Source organism: Engraulis encrasicolus, chromosome 7 (assembly GCF_034702125.1).
Source record: "Engraulis encrasicolus isolate BLACKSEA-1 chromosome 7, IST_EnEncr_1.0, whole genome shotgun sequence".
Classification (NCBI taxonomy): domain Eukaryota; kingdom Metazoa; phylum Chordata; class Actinopteri; order Clupeiformes; family Engraulidae; genus Engraulis; species Engraulis encrasicolus.
Genome location: NC_085863.1, coordinates 23,266,325 through 23,287,875, shown reverse-complemented (window position 1 = coordinate 23,287,875; position 21,551 = coordinate 23,266,325). Strand labels below are relative to the sequence as shown.

The 21,551-nt window shown below is 44.8% G+C and overlaps 1 protein-coding gene across 1 annotated transcript in view; it reads left to right on the top strand.

Moving 5' to 3' along the window:
- LOC134452620 (serine/threonine-protein kinase DCLK1-like) overlaps positions 1-21,551 on the top strand; it is an 88,584-nt gene that overhangs the window by 49,331 nt on the left and 17,702 nt on the right. Inside the window, exon 6 of the mRNA XM_063203102.1 lies at positions 14,536-14,633. Within this exon, the coding sequence (XP_063059172.1) occupies positions 14,536-14,633 (98 nt within the window). The remainder of the gene's footprint in view (positions 1-14,535; positions 14,634-21,551) is intronic.

Genomic DNA, 21,551 nt, shown 5'->3' with positions numbered 1-21,551 from the left:
TATTGGAAAAAGTGAAAAATTGCAGAATTTTGACAAGTTGTATTATTGAAAAATTAATCTGTTGTGTTTACAAAAGTAACAAAAGCCTGCTGTGACCTAATGGTTATGGAGGTGGTTTTAAGATCAGAGGGTTGCAGGTTCGAATCCCACCCTTACCTCCCCATGATTGAAGTGCCTAAAGACACATTAATGCAGGGACTGTAACCAATACCCTCCAAATAACTGTAAGTCGCTTTAGGTAAAAGCATCAGTAAGTGTAATGTAATGTAATGTAATGTAATGTAATGTTAAGTAAGTTGAAAAGCGGCAAAATAGGATGGATACAAAGGAGGGTGCAAGCATTCCAACATTGCAGTTGGCTGCTGTGACTGTCGCTGAACTGCACCATACTACATTATTATGCATTTTATTTTTAATTATTTTGTATGCTTTGCCTTTGTGTGTGCTTGTTTGTGTTGGGCACTGCACTAATTCTGGCATATTTACATCAGTGTTTCCCTTACATTGAGGAAACTATGGCGGCCCGCCATAGTTTAAATTTGGCCGCCATAGTTTCCGAAAATGTAAAAAAAAAAAAAAAATCACTTTTTTTATTTATTTTTTTACGATTTCCGTTTTTGTTAAAAACGATTTAAATTATGATTTCCTTCGCATTTTCCTCCTGAAGTAACTACATCCTATAGAGAAAACCAAAAGTGCTTGAAAGACAGAGGGATCAAAAGCCTAGTCAAGTTGTTGTAGGGTTTGGGAGCAATAAAAAAACCTTCAGAGAAGGGACAGTTGGGATGAGTTTACTAACACTCCCCAGGCTTTGTTTTACAGTTGTAATGAGTTAGGTGACAGGCCTTCATTGACACGGCAGAGGAGACATCGGGCTGCATATAGAAATGAATGTGTAATGAATGTGAATATAGACATAAATGTGTAATATGTTGTTCAGCCCTTTTAATGAGGAATTTTGAAAAACTGGCCCTGTGACCAGCACCCCTCATGTAGAATGTGTACGCCTATGTGTACTCTTAAATTCTTATCTCTGGTCCTATTTTGTTTTATTATTTTTTTCATTACATAGACCCCTGCATGAGGGATGAATGAAACTGTGTTGTAAACAGAAATGATACACTGTACTGCATTTGTTTTTTTAAAATATAAATGACAATGTACTACTAATATCATGGGTAAAATGTTATGTAGCCTTATTTCTCAAAGTATAAATGGCTGAAATGTAGGCCTAGGCCTATAGTTTCTCCATGCGCCAATGTCATACTGTACTCATTGTTTTGCCATTTTGCATTTACACTGTGTGAATACCCCCCCCCCCCCCCAAAAAAAAAGGCCCGCGTGAAAAGACACCCCCCCCCCCGGAAAAGAAATCCCGGCTGCCCCCATAGTTTCCGAAATTTCTGTGGGAAACCCTGCACATCTATGTAACCCATTGTCAAATACAAATATTCATTAACCTATTGTGTCCTGGAGACACATATACGCTGCATTCAGGATTTTGAGATTTGAGCTATTAAATATGTGGGTATGTTAGAGCTGAATGAACACATTATAATGCAGGAGAAGGGTCTTGGCTTTTAAATGTAACACATTGCATGGTTGTATGTGCTTTGGAGGCTGAAATATTTTGGATTTAATAGGAAGAGGGCACCCTTTCCCAAAAAGGGCTTAGGACAAAATGGGTTAATGTGCATGGTCCCGTAGCCCCTTAATGCGCGCCGTACCTCCAGAGGCACGCTGTAATAGACATTGAAATGTAACTATCATAGCACTACAATACTATGACACAACACAGGGCCTTTAGTAATGCACCACGACTTGGTCATTACCATACTGGTAACAATGAATTTATAAAATATAAATCTTAAGTGGTTAAATAAACCCTTTTCTTTTTCATTCACAACTCATTACCATAACGTCCACTGAACATCAACTTCACACTGTCCCTTATGTCACCCAAAACGAATCCTGTAATACCCAGAATGCTTTCGCTCTTTTTGTCACCTATTCACCAATACAAAGTCAATTAGTTCTTCTGGTACCTTGTTAGCTTTAGTTGTAGCTTTCGCCGTGTTCGTACAGTTAGTGCGTATTAACCTAGAGAATGTCACAAATGCAGATGAAGAGAATACCTTCACATGTCCTTGGCCTGAAGCATGTAGTGACATTATGGATGACAGTGTGCTTCATCATTTTGTCACCCTAGGTCACCTTGAGCTTTATATAACACTGTTGTGATGCATTTCCTACATTCCAAGATGAAAGTCCAATCTCACGCACATCCAGATGCTTATTCGGGTGCAGGTTCAAAAGACGTTAAGTTCATAAAATGAAAAAAGAAAAAACCGCAACACCGATGCTCCCATTTACTTCATTTTAATGTGACGTTTCGGGCCACCCCGGCCCTTCCATTGACTGAGGAAGGGCCGGGGTGGCCCGAAACGTCACATTAAAATGAAGTAAATGGGAGCATCGGTGTTGCGGTTTTTTCTTTTTTCATTTTATGAACTACATTCCAAGATGGTCTAGTAGAGGCCACTATGTTTTCCTTAAGGCAGCCGTGAGGGTACCAAGCAAGTTAAGAATGAGTTACTGTATTGTCTCTGGCCGAAAGAAGGCATCAGTGGATCAATTTATGGTTTAACCTTTTCTCGCAGTGATTTACACGGCAAGTTCCAGATTGCTTAGAAAACAGCTTGTGTAGGTTCTTATCTAACGCCCTCTGCACACTAGCTCTTTAGCATCATTAGCATATAGCTTCAGACCCCCACCTCCATCTCTCTACCTCAGCTTCTCAGTGTCTCTCATCCACATACATCGCCCACGTGCACCATCTCTCAGGCTCTCTTAGAGTCTTACCACATGTGGCACGCTTATTCCTCAGGAGATAGAGAGAGAGAAAGAGAGGCAGAGACCGAGAGAGAAAGTAGAGCAGTAGAGCATGTGGGTGCATCCATTGACTGTATTGGTCATGTCCAACAAAACAGGCCGTACACAGTGGTGCTTAATATTTTTCAAATGCAAATGCATGTACTGTTGTGTTCAGGGTACTAATGGTTACAGCAATGGTCGTAAAAACAGTCATCAAGATGTATCATATTATTTTGAGGTTTTCATGATATTGAGTATCATTGTAATATTGGATATTGCCCTCTCGATATTTCAACAGAAATATAGACCATAGTACCAAAAGTATTCACTAAGCCATCGAAATTATGAGAATCAGGTGTCCTAATCACTTGGCCTGGCTGTGTAAAATAAAGCACCTAGGCATGCAGAGTCAGACTCTTTGAAAAAAAAACATTTGTGAAGGAATGGGCTGCTCTCTGGAGCTCAGTGAATTCCAGCGTGGAACTGTCATAGGATGCCACCTGTGCAACAAATCTACTCATGAAATGTCCTTGCTTCTAAATATTTCACATACAACTGTCAGCTTAAGAAAATGGAAGAGTTTGGAAACAACAGCAACTCAGCCACAAAGTGGAAGGTCACGTAAACTGATGGAGAGGGGTCAGCTGATGCTGAGGCGCATAGTGCAAAGAGGTGGTCAACTTTCTGCTCAGCCACATAGCTCCAAACTTCATGTGACCTTCAAGGTTAGCCCAAATAGAGTATGCAGAGAGCTTCATGGAATGCATGCCACCACTGGACTCTAGAGGATTGGAGATGCATTCTCTGGAGTGATGAATCACCCTTTCCCATCTGGCAATCTGATGGATGAATCTGGGTTTGAAGGTTGCCAGGAGAATGTTACATTTCAGAAGGCATTGTGCCAAGTGTGAAATTTGATAGAGGAGGACTTATGGTGTGGGGTTGAGGTTGTGTTGAGTATTTGGGCTTGGCCCCTTAGTCCCAGTGCTGCATAAATGACAATGGGAGGTTCTCAGGTAAAAAAAAAAACTGACGAAAAAGTGCTGCATAGAAATCACATACTGTATAGTACAGTCCTGTATGTCTGACTATGATTACTTTGGTTTGTATTCATGTTTAACATGATGCTTTGTAACCTAGTATTCCTACCTCCATGACCTAGAAAATTGTGTATTTAAAAAAAGCGCTATTGTAACAGTGCTTGTCAAGCCGGCAGTTATGAAACAGAATTATGACTGCATTTGCTGTCTCCAGTGGAGAAGGCACAAGAGGCCGCATTAGACAAAAATGTCAGTTTTGTAGTTTCTCAACTTTCAGAGTTTCAGCATCGGAGAAAGAAAAAAATGCTCCCTTGCAAATATCTGCGCTTTTTAGAATGACAGAACTAGGAAACCGCATGAAAACTTGACGTGCTGAAATTCGCCCCGAACCCACACATCTTATCTTGCTCTTCTCCAGACTGTAGACGGTTACAAATTTAGAAAGTGAGCTGACTCTAATGCCATGCCATTGATGTCAAATATTTTATCCTTCATGGTATGCCTGTGGTGATGACAGTTTTCCTTGTCTCTCAAACTGTTTTTATATAGCACAAGATGACAATTCCCCTTTGACATTTTTTTGGTGCGCTGTAGAAAGGATTATGGTCATGATGACAAACATTTAAAGGGTGTAAAATGAGTCACTGTCCGGCCCTTGGCTAAATCAATACACTTTGAGTGAAGTGGTATTTTTGTAGGCAGGTTTCCAACGAGGGAGGCAGTGGAGGCATTGAGAATATAGCTGAGCAGCTAAAGGGTACCTTCAGGTGTCTGTGCCCTGAAGAGTTTGTCTATAGACCTAGTCTAGCTGTCTGACTGTGCGCACCCGCTGCCAGCCATTTGAGACGTGCTGCTTGTTTATGTAACGCCAGTCTCAGCGGTAATCCCTGCCAGTCAGGTGGCTAAATTTAGCCGATTTATTTTTTTATTAGTATGAGTTTGTTGTTTGTTTAATATAATAGAAATGCGGGAGGTAGTGCACCCACGTCACTCCCTCCTCAGATAAGTAGTGAAGTGACTGACAGCGCTAGCACTCATCCCTCTATGTGTGGGTAACTGATTGCCCAGGATTTTGTTTTATCATTTGCTGAAACGCTCTTGGCTGTTTATGTAATGACAGCGTAATAATAAATGTTCAAAACAGCAATTACCCATCTGTAAGCGTTTTGAAAACAGGTGTTTTTCCCTCCCAGTGTCACCAAAGCAGGGGTGTGTTTGTCGAAAGCGTAGTTGTTAGCCAGTTAGCAACTTGGGTAGTTGTCAATGGGAAATGCATTGCAAACAGTAAAGTAGCTAATGTAGATAGCAAATATGGTTTCCAGAAATGCACCCCAGGTGTCATCTCTATGCCACTACAGATCTCAAGGACTATACTCAGCCTCGTAGGCTACTGCCCAGACAGGCTGGGAGGGAGCCATCCTGCACGTACCTACCGTCAGTCTGGCTGCCTTGAGTGGAGAGGAGATAAGCATGAATGAGAATAGCCTCAAAGTCCAATTACCAGGAACTGAAATGAACTCTCCCTGCCCGCCTGCTGCCACAGAAAGAACAGACGTCGTGCGGCATGGCGGAGACAGAGGAGCCCCTAATGAGAATCTGTGCTGACCTCTCGTCAAACCTGGACTGCCGTGGCACATGAGTCACCCATCAGCCAGCCTCTCCCTGTCCCCGTCCCCAGCCCCTCCCTCTCCCTCTCCCCAGCCCCAGCCCCAGCCTCTCCCCAGCCCCAGCCCCACTCTCTCTCTCTCCCCAGCCCCAGCCCCAGCCTCTCCTTCTCCCCAGCCCCAGCCCCAGCCTCTCCCTGTCCCTGTCCCCGTCCCCAGCCTCTCCCTCTCCCCAGCCCCAGCCCCAGCCCCAGCCCCAGCCCCAGCCCCAGCCCCAGCCCCAGCCTCTCCCTCTCCCCAGCCCCAGCCTCTCCCTCTCCCCAGCCCCAGCCTCTCCCTCTCCCTCTCCCCAGCACCAGCACCAGCCCCAGTCTCTCCCTGTCTCCAGACTCTCTCCGCTCCTTCCTTCTCAGCTTTATTCCCTCCGTTCCAAAACCTCTATTCTCACTCTCTTCTCTGGCTTTTTTCTTCTTGCCGTACTCTCCATGTCCCCATCCCCATCCTCAGTCTCATCTCCAACCTCTCCCCATCCACATGTCCACCCCCTCCCCATCCCCATCCCCATCCCTAACCTCTCCCCATCCCCAGTATATCCCCATCCCCATTCCCAGTGTCTCCCCATACCCAGCCTCAGCCCCCACACCATCCCCATTCCCCTTTCCTATCCCCATCCTCATCCCCTTCTCCAGCCTCACCCATCAGCCAGACTCTCTCGTCTCTCTGCTTCATTCCCTCATGTTCTTTCTAGCCCCCTCTCTCCTCCTTTTCTGCCTCCTATCTTCTCTCCTCGTTGTTTCATCTTTATTGTTTTTCCTCTTTTGCCATCTTCTCATCCTCCTCTACTCTCCCTTCTCTGTTCTTCGCTTTGTCTTTCCTCTTCTCTCCATTTCCCGTTCTGTATTATTCTCTCTTTCCTCTCTTGACCTCTCATTTCTCCATCCCCTCCCATCCTCTGCCCTCATCTCCTCTTCATTCCTCTTCCCTCTTTCTCCTCACATTACCTCTCTCCTCTCCTCTCCTCTTCTCTCCTCTCCTCTCTCCTCTCCTCTCCTCTCCTCTCCTCTCCTTTCTCTTCTCTTCTCTTCTCTTCTCTTCTCTTCTCTTCTCTTTTCTTTTCTTTTCTTCTCTTCTCTTCTCTCCTCTCCTCTCCTCTCCTCTCTCTCTAGTCATTTCTCTTCTCTTCTCTTCTCTTCTCTTGTCTTCTCTCCTCTCCTCTCCTCTCCTCTCCTCTCCTCTCCTCTCCTCTCCTCTACATTCTATTCCACTTCCTCTCCTCTCCCCTTCCACCTGCTTCCATCAGCAGCACTACTGCGAACAACTCTCTGGTGAGCTGGATGTCAAGGGGCAGCTCAGGGTCTTTGGACATCAGTGTAATTGTGCTCACTGACCCACAGGTGCTAGAGTTGGCTGCAGCAGCTTCGTATGCTCTAGAGAAATGGCCATGGCTCTTTCTTTCCATTTCCAGCATTACTCAGTGCTTACATAAGAATGCTACTAGAGGATTATCTGTAGGGTCCTTATAGGGGGAAAAAAAAAGTTGGGTTGCGTTTTTTCCTTGAAGTAGAAATGGTACGCGCACACACACAAGCACATCTTGCGATATACTGTATACTGCAACCTCATTTGAATGAAGATAGAGAGGGCATCGCATTGGGATGTGTTACATATGCAGAGTATGCATTTGTGAGGTGAGGCTGCTGCTGTTTCTGTTTCTTCTGCTTCGGCTGCTGGTAGATCAGCCACAGACACTGAGTCTTAAGGGGATTATTGCCCCCCCCCCATACACCCTCATGAGGAGTTTCATTAAAATGCTCCTATCACAACCAGCAGAGACATTCCCAAAAAAAAATGTGGCCCATCCATTTGGCCATAAATAACATTGCCTAAAATCAGCTCATCCAGCAAGTCCAGGGATTAATTTCCTTCTCCAAGACCCCAACTGGAGTTCAATCCTGTACATTACATTTCCTACATTTCATCTATCCATTTCCCACTTCCTCTCTCTCTCTCTCTCTCTCTCTCTCTCTCTCTCTCTCTCTCTCTCTCTCTCTCTCTCTCTCTCTCTTCTCTCTCTCTTCTCTCTCTCTCTCTCTCTCTCTCTCTCTCTCTCTCTCTCTCTATCTCTCTCTCTCTCTTTCTCCATCTCTGTCTCTTGCACCCTGTCTCCACCTCCTCAAGCTTCTCGTCTCCCTCCTAATCCCTATAAAGCGTACCAGGCATGCTTTCCTTTAAATAGACATTTCATTAAATATGATCTCCTTTATGACACCAGCTTCTCCAATCAAGAGAAGCCTCTCTCTCTCGCTCTCTCTCTCTCTCTCTCTCTCTCTCTCTCTCTCTCTCTCTCTCTCTCTCTCTCTCTCTCTCTCTCTCTCTCTCTCTCTCTCTCGCTCTCTCTCTGATTGCCTCCGCTGAGCTGAGCAGAGGAGAGCAGAGAGACTGCTGCAGCTGAGTGCTGTTGTGTAAGATGCCGCTTTCTTGTTGACCGACTCAGCCGTACAGTAAACACATGGCGCCGCTGGCACGGAAGAGTGGAGTGACGTGACCTGTCACGTAAGGTCACCACGCTGCATCGCCATGGCCCACTGTACTGTATCTCAGCAGTCTAGCGGTCTGGAGAGTGTACGCTGAAAATATACAGTGCACTCCAGAAGGTGTTCAATTGGCTCTATACGTGTTGAATTAACACTGCCAAATTTCCTGTGTGGACCAGTGCAGGGCTGCTGACAGCTTTTACCGGGCCCGGGACAAAGTCATTTGAAAGGGCCCCCCCAACCAATACATACAATGTCATGAGGACCCAATTCTGCCCCCCCCCCTCTCTTTCCCAGGGCCCAGGACAACTGACTCCTTTGCCCTTCCGTGTCGGCTTCCCTGCCCAGTGTGTCTTTAGTGCTTCCTGTTTGCACAGCCACCCACACAGTACAGCTTTGTAGTGCTTTGTAGTGAGAGAGTAGGAATAGCTCTACCGGTGTTAAATTTGACTCTTAATGTGTTGCGTTAACACTGCAACCTTGGCTCTTATGCCCCATGTGGCTCTTGTCTGCCACTCTCACCAACCGTGAAGCTGCACTCATTTCCCGTTTCCAACTCTCTCTTGGCTGTGATCACTGCTACGGGAAATGGCAGAGTGCACCTGATGTAATGGCTAGGTCCAGGGGCAGAGCTATAGCGGGGGCAAGCAGGGCATTGGCCCCTGGGCTCAGGGCCCTCCTGTATTGTAGGTGGGGGCCCTATTGTGACTATGGCAAGTTGTTTGAGGGGCGGTATCAGTGTTTTGATCTGGGGCCCTGTGTGCAATTGTTCCGCCACTGGCTAGGTCCTCTGATCAAAGTACACCCCACTACACCACACCCGTACTCTACTGCAGAACATCATCCTATCACTGCCCGCCCTGTGTGCTTGTCAGGGCTACTGACAGCATGTATTGGCTGGGCCCAGGGCAAAGTCATTTGAAAGGGCCCTCGATTCAATACATACAATGCAATGAGGACCCAATTCTGGGCCACTCCTCTCTCCCTGGGCCTGGGGCAACTGACCCCTTTGTGTCACCCTACAAACCACCCCATCGTCTCCCCTGTGTGTCTGTTATACAACAGAGAGAGCACTTCAGTTGAATGGCCCTATAGAGCGGTTCATCATACAGCATGGTAGAGTAGTAGACTATACAGATGCTTCGATGACTCATAACCCATCTGCTGAAACTCTTGTGTCCTTAGAGGTTGCGTTTTATTTATTTAAATATTTTTTTTGTTATCAGTAAAGAATAAAAAAAGGAAATTCAATTTCTACAAGCCATCTGTAACATCTTTGTTGATGGACAATTAATAAATTGCGCTATAAAAAAGTGTATTATGGGGGGGAAAAAACCCTCAAACTACCATTACAGTGACTGATGAGAAGCCATAGACGTTTTAGTGCTTATGTAAAACATGCCTACACATACCTATACTGTGTCACAGAAGTGAGTATACCCCTCACATTTCTGCAGATTTGTTAATGTTGTATATCTTATTTGTAAGTATATTTCATTATTCTCTCTATGGGATTTTAACATGGGGTGTACTCACTCATAGGGTGTACTGTAAGAAGTACTGAATATTTTGAGAAATTAATAATTATTTTGAGTGAACAATAAATTGAAGCGGTTAAATAACTTGTATGCTGGCTACTGTTTATTGTGTCAAAGTGAAACTTCTTTTTTGTTGTCCCATGAAAAGATATGCTTACAAATCTGCAGAAATGTGAGCAGTGTACTCACTTCTGTGACACACTGTGTGTGCTTGTGTTGATGTGTGCTGGTCAGCATGGCATACGGTACATGTTTGGCTCTGCATGCGTTGGTCAGCAGCTTACGCTGTGTCTGTTGCTGTGTCTCAGATGGCACACATATGTACTTCAGGCACTATGTTTCAGTGTGTTACCATTACACCATACCATACACACTGAAACATAGTGCCTGAAGTGCACAAGTGCGCCATCTGAGACTCTGTGTCTGTGCACAGTATTTGTGTGGCTCAGCAACATTGACATGTTTGTCTCTATGCTATGTACTGTATGTGTGTTGGTCAGCAGCATACATGTTTGTTTCTGTGTACTGTATGAACTGTATGTGTGTGGGTCACCACAGTTTTCCTGCTAGCTCAAATAGCGTGGGCTGTTTTCCATCAGCCAGTTTGTCTTGCCGCAGCCAGGGCCACTGACAGCTTTTACTGAGCCCAGGACAAAGTCATCTGAAAGGGCCCCTCAATCCAATACATACAACGTAATGAAAACTCAATTTTTGTGCCACCTGTCTCCCTGGGCCTGGTACAACTCACCCCTTGGTCCCCCCCTGTCAGCTTCCAATACATACAACGTAATGAAAACTCAATTTGAGCCCCCTGTCCCCATGGGCCTGGGACAACTCACCCCTTTGTTGTCCCCCCCTGTTGGCTTCCCTGGGCGTAGCCTCCGCCATCCACTATCCACTATCTGCCTCCATCTCCTGGTTTCTCTCCTGGGAGCCCTCTGACACGGTTAGTGCCGTTTAATTACATGCCAGTGATCCAGGGGAATGGGAAAGGGTGTGCTGTGCTGTGCTGTGCTTCACAGTGCTAGCCTAGCTAGCATCATCACCCATTGCACCGCACCGCAAGGCATTTTCACTGGTCCTCAGCTGGCCTGCCCTGCCCTGTCCTGTCGTGAAGAGCAGAAATAGCAATATTTAGAGGAGAGGGAGAGAGAGAGAGAGCATGGAGAGGGAGAGAAGGAAGATATGGGGAAGGAAAAAGAGGAAAAGATGGGGAGGGAAGAGGGACATAGAGGGGGGGAGAGAAAGGAAGAGTTGGAGTAGGAGAAACATGGGGGGGGTAGAGATATGAAGAGGTGATGGAGAGAGGAGAGAGAGGAGGAGATTGTTAGGGAATGGCCACATATGGCAGAGGATGGAGGGTGGAAAGAAAAAGGTGGAGAGGGGTAGAGGCTCGATGGTTGTGTGACCCCATCGTTGGCCTAACGACAAAAATCAGGCGAGGACGCTGTGGCAGGTGAGGGTAGCGGAGAACGGGAAGGGAAAGAAGAGAGAGAGGGAGATGCAGTGGGGTGGACAATCTGTCTGGCTCAATGGTTGCGTAACCTCCATCGACGGGCATCAGGAATCGTTGGAGGAGGGGGACCCGCGCCGCGGCACCCGAAGCAAAAAATTCTGAGATTGGCCGTGACTCCCCTGGGAGAAGAGCAGGCCCGACTTGGCACGAAAAATCAGCCCGGGCGTTTTTGGCATAAACCAGCCCCTCACATAGCCCCTTGCTTTTTCACGATATTATGACTAGCTCTGTCAGCGGTCAATATGAACGACAGACCACCGGGCCACCGCATCTAAATTGAGAGCTGGGCTCTAAGTGGAGGAAAAAACTAAATAACAGCATCGGCCCCTGAGGACAGTCAGCCCACCGGGAAAATTCCCTGTAATGCAGATTGCCAATCCAGCCTCGGAGAGGAGAGATGGGTGAGATGGACATCCAATCAGGGGGTCATATCTCAGGGGCAGAGTGCCATTACAGCATGGTGTACCGCACCAGTGGAGCACCACACCACACTGCCTTCTCCCATCCAGTCATAAGTGGCAAACACCTGAAGTTATTACACAGGTGTTGGCTTGGAAAACTCAAACTCAAAACTCAAAGAAAAAAAACGTACATAATCCACACTGTAGAGATTGTTGACATGAACTTTTAGCACATAGTTTTATTCAAACTGAATTTCCAGAATGGTACAGATTTAGTATGTGACCCTCAATGTGTTACCTATTTCAAAAAGGGAATATATTTTAAGTGAAGCTGTTGACTTGTAGAGTTTTTTGTATCATGGCAACTAGAAAGCTTTGAAATGAGGGCTCAGCCTTGAACCCATGCTTGTGGAATTCAGACCTGAAGTCTGAAGAACACACTTTCTCATGATTGTGTGCAAGACCGAGAAGGGACATGTACTGTTTTTTAAAGGTAGTGATGTTTTTTTCTTTTAAAGGGAGTGATGCCAAAGGGTAGCTGTGTTGACATTGGATTGGAAACGGGTTTACTTTTAACGCTTATAACCTAAGCAATCCATTTTGACTGCCACTACTTAACTCTTTGCAGATTTTGCGACTGAACTCTTAGCCTGCATAACTGTTAGTTGGATGCGTCAGTGTTGTCAAGATGACTGTAGTATGTAGATGTCAGTGTTGACACTTAAACGTAACTGAACGCTGAGCCTTTCGTGGCCAAAGCGCTTCCTACGCTGTTCCTAGATCAGATCTGTGGGAGATAACGCCAATGGAGCACTGGTTGTGGACCTGAAAAAAGGAGATGAGGAGGAACCTAAGGTGTGAAGAAAAGGTGGGGGCGTGTAGTCAAACCCAAAAAGGATCATATCAGTACTCTTTACGCCCTCTTCACTCCTTGTGAGCGCATCACACAGACTAAATATATCAGTGTGCTGCAGATGGTGTGAAATAGTGGTACTCATCTCTCGCTCTGTCTGTCTGTCTGTCTGTCTCTCTCTCTCTCTCTCTCTCTCTCTCTCTCTCTCTCTCTCTCTCTCTCTCTCTCTCTCTCTCTCTCACTCACTCACACACACACACATAGTCACACTATGACTTCTGGTCCAAATTTTACTACATGCTGGACACCTCACCACAAGTGCCATGTTATAGTGCATGACTACTGTTATGGCATCTTTTGACGTCAATGTCATTGCCACTGCCAACGGCTTTCATTGGCTTGTTATCAGCTGAACACCAGCACCATCCGTTGCCATTTCACACCATTAACATGAACGGTTCTGCAAGTGTTGATTCCTCACATATGCACATAACATTTTCTTTCCATGACTGATTTTTTTAGCATTTGTAAATCGTGTTCTATTGTAGCAAGCATGATTGTCTAGCCTTTTGCTGTTTGAGCATATTCTGTATTTTTTTTAAATGTAGACCTACATGTATGGCTGCCTTAAATAGCTCCTAGGTGTGTAGGGCATATGTCGTTCTGACATGTAGCATGACAAATCTATAGGCTGAAGCTGTTCTAATTAATCTTAATCACCGTTACTTCAGTGTCTCTGGGCAAATAGGATAGGCCTACTGATGAGCCAAATATAAGATCATCATCGCCATTATGTTTTCCTTCTCGGTGTTGATCTGGATTTGTTTACATAAATCCACACCCGTACTCTCAAACGATACATGTTGGCAGTGACCCAGTCGGAATACGCTTTTGTTTCATATGTCTCTCGTGAAAAAAGTGCTCTCGACTGTGTTATCGCAGCTGCGCCTCCCACCACAGTAGCGCACAGGCTCTGGTGGACGTCAGCGGCTACGCAAAAAGGCAGTCTGCCTATGATCGCGCGTAGTACATACTGCCTTGCCCGCTCTCCGCTCCCATTCATTACAAGCAACGCCGGATCCAGCGCTTCCGAACGATAGAGTACCACCACTGTTTTCTGAACCTTTTGGACTAGCACTGTGTTTTCGCCATGCCGCAGAACGAAGGTAGGATACGCCCGTATTATTCAGCCTACATCAATTATCAACTTTTGGCTCAACCAAATATGCGGATGTTAAATAGCGGGCGGTTTTGTGAAAGCGTGTCCTCTGACCACGATTTAACCTGCCGGTTCCGTTTGTCATTATGAACTTCACCTCAAGAATTGAACTGTATCCCACGCGCGAATGAGATTGTTGTGCCTCAGGGAAATAGCGCAAGATGATTGTGACAGGAATATTAAGGAGCCGATTTCTCGTGTCACAAGTTCATCAGGATGAGTTGTCAGCTATGCGTGGATTAACTAGATTATGATTCCTTCTATAGGCTACACTGTATTTTAATTTCTGCGCGCGCTGTGCGGTAATTATGAAATCTCTTTTCATTTTTCTATGGAAATTGATGCAACATTTGTTACCTGCTTGTTGTTAGTTTAACAATTGATATGGAATCATTATAAACAGAAGAGACAACAGTTTCCCCCCTGGAATGTCAGCGGTTACAGGTTTATAAAGAAATAGGCTACTGTTGTCTAGGACTGGAAAGTAGACTGTGTTTCTCTGTTTCACTGAGAAAGAAGATTCAGATGCTCAGCTGAAGTGTGCATTTGGATTCATTTCATGTACTGTAGCCTACTGTGGCACAATCCTCTCTGTCCTATTTATCACTGCCGCTCTCTAGCTTGTGAGAAAAGACTATATTTTCCCTTTCTATGGAGTTGGCATATATTATATGGGCTAATTTATCCACCTCCTCTTCTTTTCCCTCCTCTTCCTCCTCTTCATCCTCCTCTTCATCCCTCTCCTCCTCAGTTTCAGTGAATCGCTCGCTCTGTGTGTGTGTGTGCGAGGGAGGCGCTTGCTGCCTTTTATCTCCTTCATTCAGTGTGTGTTTTGGGAACCAGTGCCAATGCCAATACCGGTATCTCTCTCTCTCTCTCTCTCTCTCTCTCTCTCTCTCTCTCTCTCTCTCTCTCTCTCTCTCTCTCTCTCTCTCTCTCTCTCTCTCTGTTCTTAGTGAATGGGACTGGGGCGAGTCCTGTGTCAACAACGCCTCATTCTCTGAAATCACCCAGCCCCTCACCAACCAACCAACTCAACCTGAAGAAAAGCAAGGTAAGATCACAGTCTATGGATCTAACTCTCTCTGTCTCTCAGTCTCTCTCTCTCTCTCTCTCTCTCTCTCTCTCTCTCTCTCTCTCTCTCTCTCTCTCTCTCTCTCTCTGTCTGTCTCAGTTTCTCACAGTCTGCCTCTGTTTCCAACTGTCTCTCAAAATCTCTCTCACTCTGTCTTCCTTTTCCGTCTGCCCGTCACTCTCTCTTCATCCTCTTCTCATTCTCACTCCCATTCCTCTCTTTGCACCTCTCTTCTCTTCACACACACACACACACACACACACACACACACACACACACACACACACACACACACACACACACACACACACACACACACACACAGAGATACATGAATGTTGTTGCTCCTCCTCTTATAGTCCTTAGTACCCAGTTCCTAGAGTGCTATACAGTGTTAGTGCGACACCTCTCCCCCATGACATGAACGTCTGTCAAGAGCCCACCCCCCCCCTTTCCCCTCCACTTTATAACATCCACCCCCCTCCCTACTTGTATCTTCTCAGGACAAGGACAAGGTCAACAATGACAGCGCCAATGAAAGCACAGCTTAAAGTCCCCCCCGAGTTCTGCTAGCGGCATTAGCGTGTTTGGAAGAGCTACTCAGTAATCCCCATAAAAACCTTAGCGTCTGAGAACATGGGGGCTGGCTGACTGACTGACCACTGACTGGGCCGAGGCAGCTGGCGGTGCCTGCAAAAGTCTTGTCTCCTCTCTCTCTCTCTCTCTCTGTCTCTCTCTCTCTCTCTCTCTCTCTCTCTCTCTCTGTCTCTCTCTCTCTCTCTCTCTCTCTCTGTATGGGTGCCAATCACTTCCCAAACTCCCATCCTTTCCTCTGTGCTCTGGCCTTGTGCCTCGTTTTATATGTAAATATATTGGACAGTCAATTAATATTCAAAATGAGTGTAAACATGACATCCAAAAAGATCAGCTTTGTGGAACAAAAGACAAAGTGTCTTTGGCTGCGTTTCAAAGTTGGTTTGACAGCAAGGGTTGGGTTTCAGATTACCTTTGTATTTTGAATGTTTAATTGAATGTTAAGTCCACAACCAGGTGTAAAGCCGGAGGACAGAGGGGATGTTAGTTTGCACCCTAGATGATTTGCACCCTATGTCTTTCTTTCAGTCTCTCTCTCAGTCTCTGTCTCTGTCTCTGTCTCTGTCTCTGTCTCTCTCTCTCTCTCTCTCTCTCTCTCTCTCTCTCTCTCTCTCTCTCTCTCTCTCCCGATGCTGCTTTTTGTGGTGGAGAGCCCAGAGCACCGGCGATTGCTAGTGGAGACCGAGTGCCCACTGCCTTTTGCTAGTTTTGTTGTGTTGTTATACAGTAGCCTACAAAGCAGAGTGATACGTGCTTTTCTTGCTAGAGATGTATGCTAGTGTGCTAGCGTCTGTGTGAATTTCAAAAAGCAAAAAATATGAGGTAATAAAAAAGTAAAAGGGAAAAAGGAAATGAGCATGCAACTGGACAGGGATGATAGTAGTGCTTTTTTAACCTCTCCGTTGGTTGTCTTTTTTTTCTTTTCTTTTTTTTTCACTCGCTAGACACAGGGTTTTAAGAGAGTGTTTATGCATGCAGGCCCATGGTCGTGTGCGAGTGTGTATGTGACATCAAAGCCATCTCGCTAATCCCGCCTTCGAGACCTGATGATGGAGCGAGCGAAGAGGTTTAGCTCTGGAGGCGCTGGCATGTAAAGCACCTAAGTCCAGCCCTCGCTAATCACACGCCTCCTAGTATGTGACTGCGCATAATTTGTGCACTCGCCGTAAGCCCATCGTTTTCATATTTTTTCTTTCTTTTCTTTTTCTTTCTCTTTTTCGTTTATTTTGGCACTTGTCCTGTCCTACCCTGTCTGGTCCAGTATGACCTTCTCATCAGAGCTTAAAGCTTTATCAGTACAGTAGATTTAACTCTTGCACTCACGCCAAGGCGAGGCCAGTAGATTTAATGTCTGGCTGTGGCGGTGACCAAAGATAGTGCTACAGGGCCAAAAGACACACACGCGGGCCAAATGTGTGGCATTTCATTCGTAATGCTTATTGGTGCGTCCGTGAAAAAAGTGCCATGACTTGAACCCGGGTGAGAGGAAGTAGTAATTGGATAGTGCTATCCTCGGGGCAACGCGGAGAATAAGGCTGGCCCTGGAATATTTCATAGGATCATCAGGTCAGGCAAGAGGGAGTGCTACGTGTGTACTGCTGTTGCCAGATTCACAGATCATCGGCCCCCAAGCTTTGCAGCCACCACTGAAAGAACACGCAAGCAGTATACATAGCTCAGAATGTCATGTATATATTTTTAAAAAAGCATATTTTTACATCGTAAAACTAAAGGGGAAAAAACATGCCCATGGGAAAACATGAAGAAAGGCGGTGGGTTTATACACTGGTTTTGTTATTTTTAGATACTGGGGAATGAATAATGCAAAACATACTTTTCTGTGTGTTTTTATTGCTATATCTTCTCCACTTGCATCCCCATGTCGTGTCATGTGGTGCGGGAGAAAGACTTAGTCATTTAAAAATAGATCTGGAGAGATCCAGAGTTGATCACTGTGGAAGAAAGAAATTGACATTTTGGGGGAGAAATTACACTTTTTTGCCAAAAAACATGATCACAATTCCGCCATTCAAGAATAATTAACCATACCATTTTATAACATGATGGACAAATTATGGGTGAATACGATGAAGTGCAGAGATCTATGAGGAAGGAGACACAGAATGGCGCAAATCCCACCCTGATTTTAGTTTGGATTAAACACAGCAGTGGTCGATCTTCTCCCCACTTACTCCCGCCCTCTCTCTCTTTCCTGATCCGGCCACGGGTCTGAATTTGGGACAGCCATATCGGTCTAAAGCAGAGGCATCATCGTTGTAGCTTTTCCACCATCTGCCACAGAAGTGGGTCGCACTTTGAAGATGAGGCAGGGAGAGGAGGGAAGAGAAGAGTAGTGGTGGTGGTGGTGGGGGGATGGTGTGATAACGGGGGGCTTGTGAGTATGAGTATGGGCTATAGAACTGTACATCGAGTACCGTTGCAGTTTGTGAATGGGAGTGGGGGAAGAGGAGCGATATCTCCTCTATGAGCGAGATGCATTTCTCCATCAACTTGCTTTGCTGTAAATCCCTGATTTCCAGATGGTGGTCAGATACAGTAGATGGGTTGAGTGAGTGCTCTGCTAAATGGTTAACTGTGGCCTCATTATTGTCATTGAGTGAGGAATGGGGATGATGATCACCCATGAAATGGAGGATTCAGGCTAACAGCATCCATTGGGTTGGATTGACACAGAAGAGGGATCACGATGGCTTTGTGTACATGTATTTATACACAAGTATAATAATGATTGTGCAGTTAAGTTGAATTGTTGCAGAGCTACAGTAGATAGGGCACCTCTCTTCAACTTGATGCGTTTTTCCTGACCTTTTCGACAGCTTTTTGGGGGGGGGACTTTAGATAGCTGTTAGATAACAGGGATAGCTGAAACCAAATCTATTTCTCACTGACTCCCAATTTTTCACTGTTCATCTGATTTACTGAAACCCAGTGCTCTAAGGGGGCCAGGAATCTGTGGGTGAAGAGAGGCTTTTCCAGGCAGTGAAAACTAGGACAAGTACCTACAGCCGTCTTGCCAGCATAACAGATCAGTGAGCATAATAGCCATTTTCAGATGTCTCCTGCTGCGGCAGAAAAGCATATTCATTTCGTTTAATTGCAGTCTCACCTAAATGTATATTTATGGACCGTGGAACATTTATATTTATTTCTTTATTTATTGTTTTGCACTGAAAAAAGTGAATTAGCCTTCTCGCCATTTAGCCAGGATTTGAATGATTTAACATCTCCATATCTGGTCCATAATTCATGGGTCATTATTCGCCTCCTGAAGCTGCAACATGGATCCAAGCATGCTGAGAAAAAGGCGCTCGTACATACAGCACAGTACATGGCTGTGTGTTGTGACCCACTTAAGCGCGTTAACAAGGCAAGGCAAGGCAAGTGTTAGTGCTAGCGCTCTCCTCAGTATACTGTATCTATATATGTATGCCGTCCATGTAGCCTACGGCTCTTTCCCTCCTGCAAGCACGCACACACACACGCGGGTGCGCGCACACACACACACACACACACCCTTTATCACGCATCAAGAGAAATAGAGTTGAATCCAATTAAAGACAAGTCAGTGAAAAATAACATATTCAGCTGCTGGTAATTAAAACATATATTTATTTTCAATCCATATTCCATATTTTGTCTTCGCTATCACATAATTTTCCATCCACAACAGACCATTCATATTCAATTACACTCAAGCAGAGTCACTGCCATGTCAGTGGGGAGGACTTGCATTCACCTCTTGCCCCCGTCCTGTCCCAACAGGGGGCTGTAAATTTCACATTCAGAAAGTAAAACCCTGCCACAGTGTCCTTCTGACACCGGCCACTTGACATAGAAGCTGACCTATACCTGTACAGCACCTGTCTTGAATACTCATTACGGCCAGTTGATTCAGAGATGGGATGGATGGAATTGCTGGCAGGGCTTTTCATTTTCTCAATCCGGGATTGAGACCTCTGTTCCTAACCACTAACATTTACACATAATTAACAGTTCATTAACACACAATTAATGCTTAATATCCTCTGGATTCATTATCACTACTAGGCCTACTCGAAATATTGACCATGTGGGCCGGGATAACATCCTATCCTATCACTAGGGCTCTAAATTAACACTAGCCAACCGGCCAAATGCTATTGAGTTTGGCAGGTAGAAAAGACCAATTTATAGCCACTTTGAGCCATTTGTGAGTGTGTGTGGCTACTAAGATCAATATCTACTAGCCATTTTGGCTGGTAATGAAAAAAAGTTTATTTAGAGGCCTGCCTGTCACCCAGTGTCTCTGGTGGTGGGTGGGGAGTGTGTTTGGGTCAGATTACATTATATAACATTACACTGCACTTAGCTGACACTTTCATTTTATTCAAAGCGACTTACAGTTATTATTTTTCAGGGTATTGGTTACGGTCCCTGGAGCAATGTGGGGTTAGGTGCCTTGCTCACGGGCACTTCAGTCATGGATGGAGATGTATGGAGAGGTCAGGTCCACCTGCAACCCCTAGATTGAAAGACCAACTCTCTAACCACTAGACCACGGCTGCCCACACAAACCACCAGATCATACCCTGATGAGTTGCATGCTCTTTTCATACTCATTTCATTCCCGTTACTATCTGTTTGGGTGTTTGCATGTGTTGCAAGAGAGTCCAGATGAGTCCAATTGATTTGCGAGCAGTCTGTTCTCGTCTATTTCTACTATATCATTTTGTTTGTTTGTTGGTTTGTTTGCTTGTCTGTTTGCTTTTGTAAAGGGGTGCTTTTTGTGTCGTGAGAGGTGGTGTGTTTTTTCTCCATGCATGTGATGTGGGGTGTAATATGTGGAGGGTGTTGTCTGTCTAGATTTGGCATTTCTTGCATGCATGTCACACTCCTATAATAACTCCTACTTTTGTAAGCAGCATTGCCCTGTGTAAGCAGTATCGCACTACTGGCATACGTACATAGGTCATTTTGGGAAAACATTTAAAAAAAAATCAAGACAGCCTTTTTGACATTAGATTCTTTAAAAAACTGAATTGGCTGCTGACGAATGCTGCCCCCTGTGAAACGGACAATCCCAGTTTTACAGTGCAATGTTCTCATTCAAGTCTCAGGTTTGGTTGTCATTTGTTTGGTTGTCATTTACGTATGTGACCTGTCATTTATGTTCATGTGTGTGCACAACATTTCTCACATTATTTTTTGTTCTGAATGTGCTGTAGTGTTCTGTACTTTCTCTCTTTTTGTTCCATTCATGTTGTAATGTCTGTCTTGTCCATCTATTAAATCAACACTAAGAGGTTTGTTTTCAACCTTAAGAAGTTTTAAACATCGTTTCAGAGGTTTATGACATTGTAACAGGCTGCTCTGCGACTCGTCATGGGGCTATAACCTCACTGAGTAATTGTGTCTGTCATTTTTCGTCTCTGTAGTTTGAATGAGTTTCGTAGTGTTGCTTTAGTGGTTTCATTGTTGGCTTGCAAAAATCTCATAACATTACCTGTTGAAGTACAATACCTAACATATTTATTTCATTTCTATGTTAATTTTATTTTATTTCATGTCATGTTACTTTCATTGTCCATCTCATTCAGTCCAATCTTCATCTGTGAATGGTTCATGTTTCTGTTGTATTAATGGTTAACAGACGTATTGTGTGTGTGTGTGTGCATTGTGTTTCATATTCATATTTATTTTGGAAACCTTTCCTGAGACATTAAACCAAAAAGTAATAAAAAAACAACCCAATGTCTGACTTTGCATCATTAGTAGTTAGAAACATCTCCACCATCCTCATCATCCTCATCCTCACCATCTTCATCATTTACCTCTATGCTACGCCTGACATAGTCTTATGTAGTGTGCTATGCAATCACAGTGTTCTAGACAAGCCTCAGATTTTCATTTGGCAGGTAGTCAAGGAGAGGAGGAGGATATTTTAAACCTGTCATATACACCAGTGGGGCTATTGGGGCTGTGTTTCAGAAAGATAACACGGAGTACTCTTTTACCAGTAGAATTCTTGGCCTGCCTGCCATGCAGCACCTGCTTGGGTAGGCTTATAGGTAGAGTATGGAAGATTGTGGCCAGAGTAGGCATTGTAAATACAGTATGGATTCTTGTACCGGTAAATATGCCTCCAACATTTGGTATTTTCATGGCATTATTACTAAGTAATTAACGCATTTTTACTCGTCTGACAAAACTACAGTAAGGTTTGCAGCTAAACATGTATATTACTAGAAATTCAAAATGGTGGACAGAGAAGATCCAACTTTTTATGTATGAAAAGTGTAATTT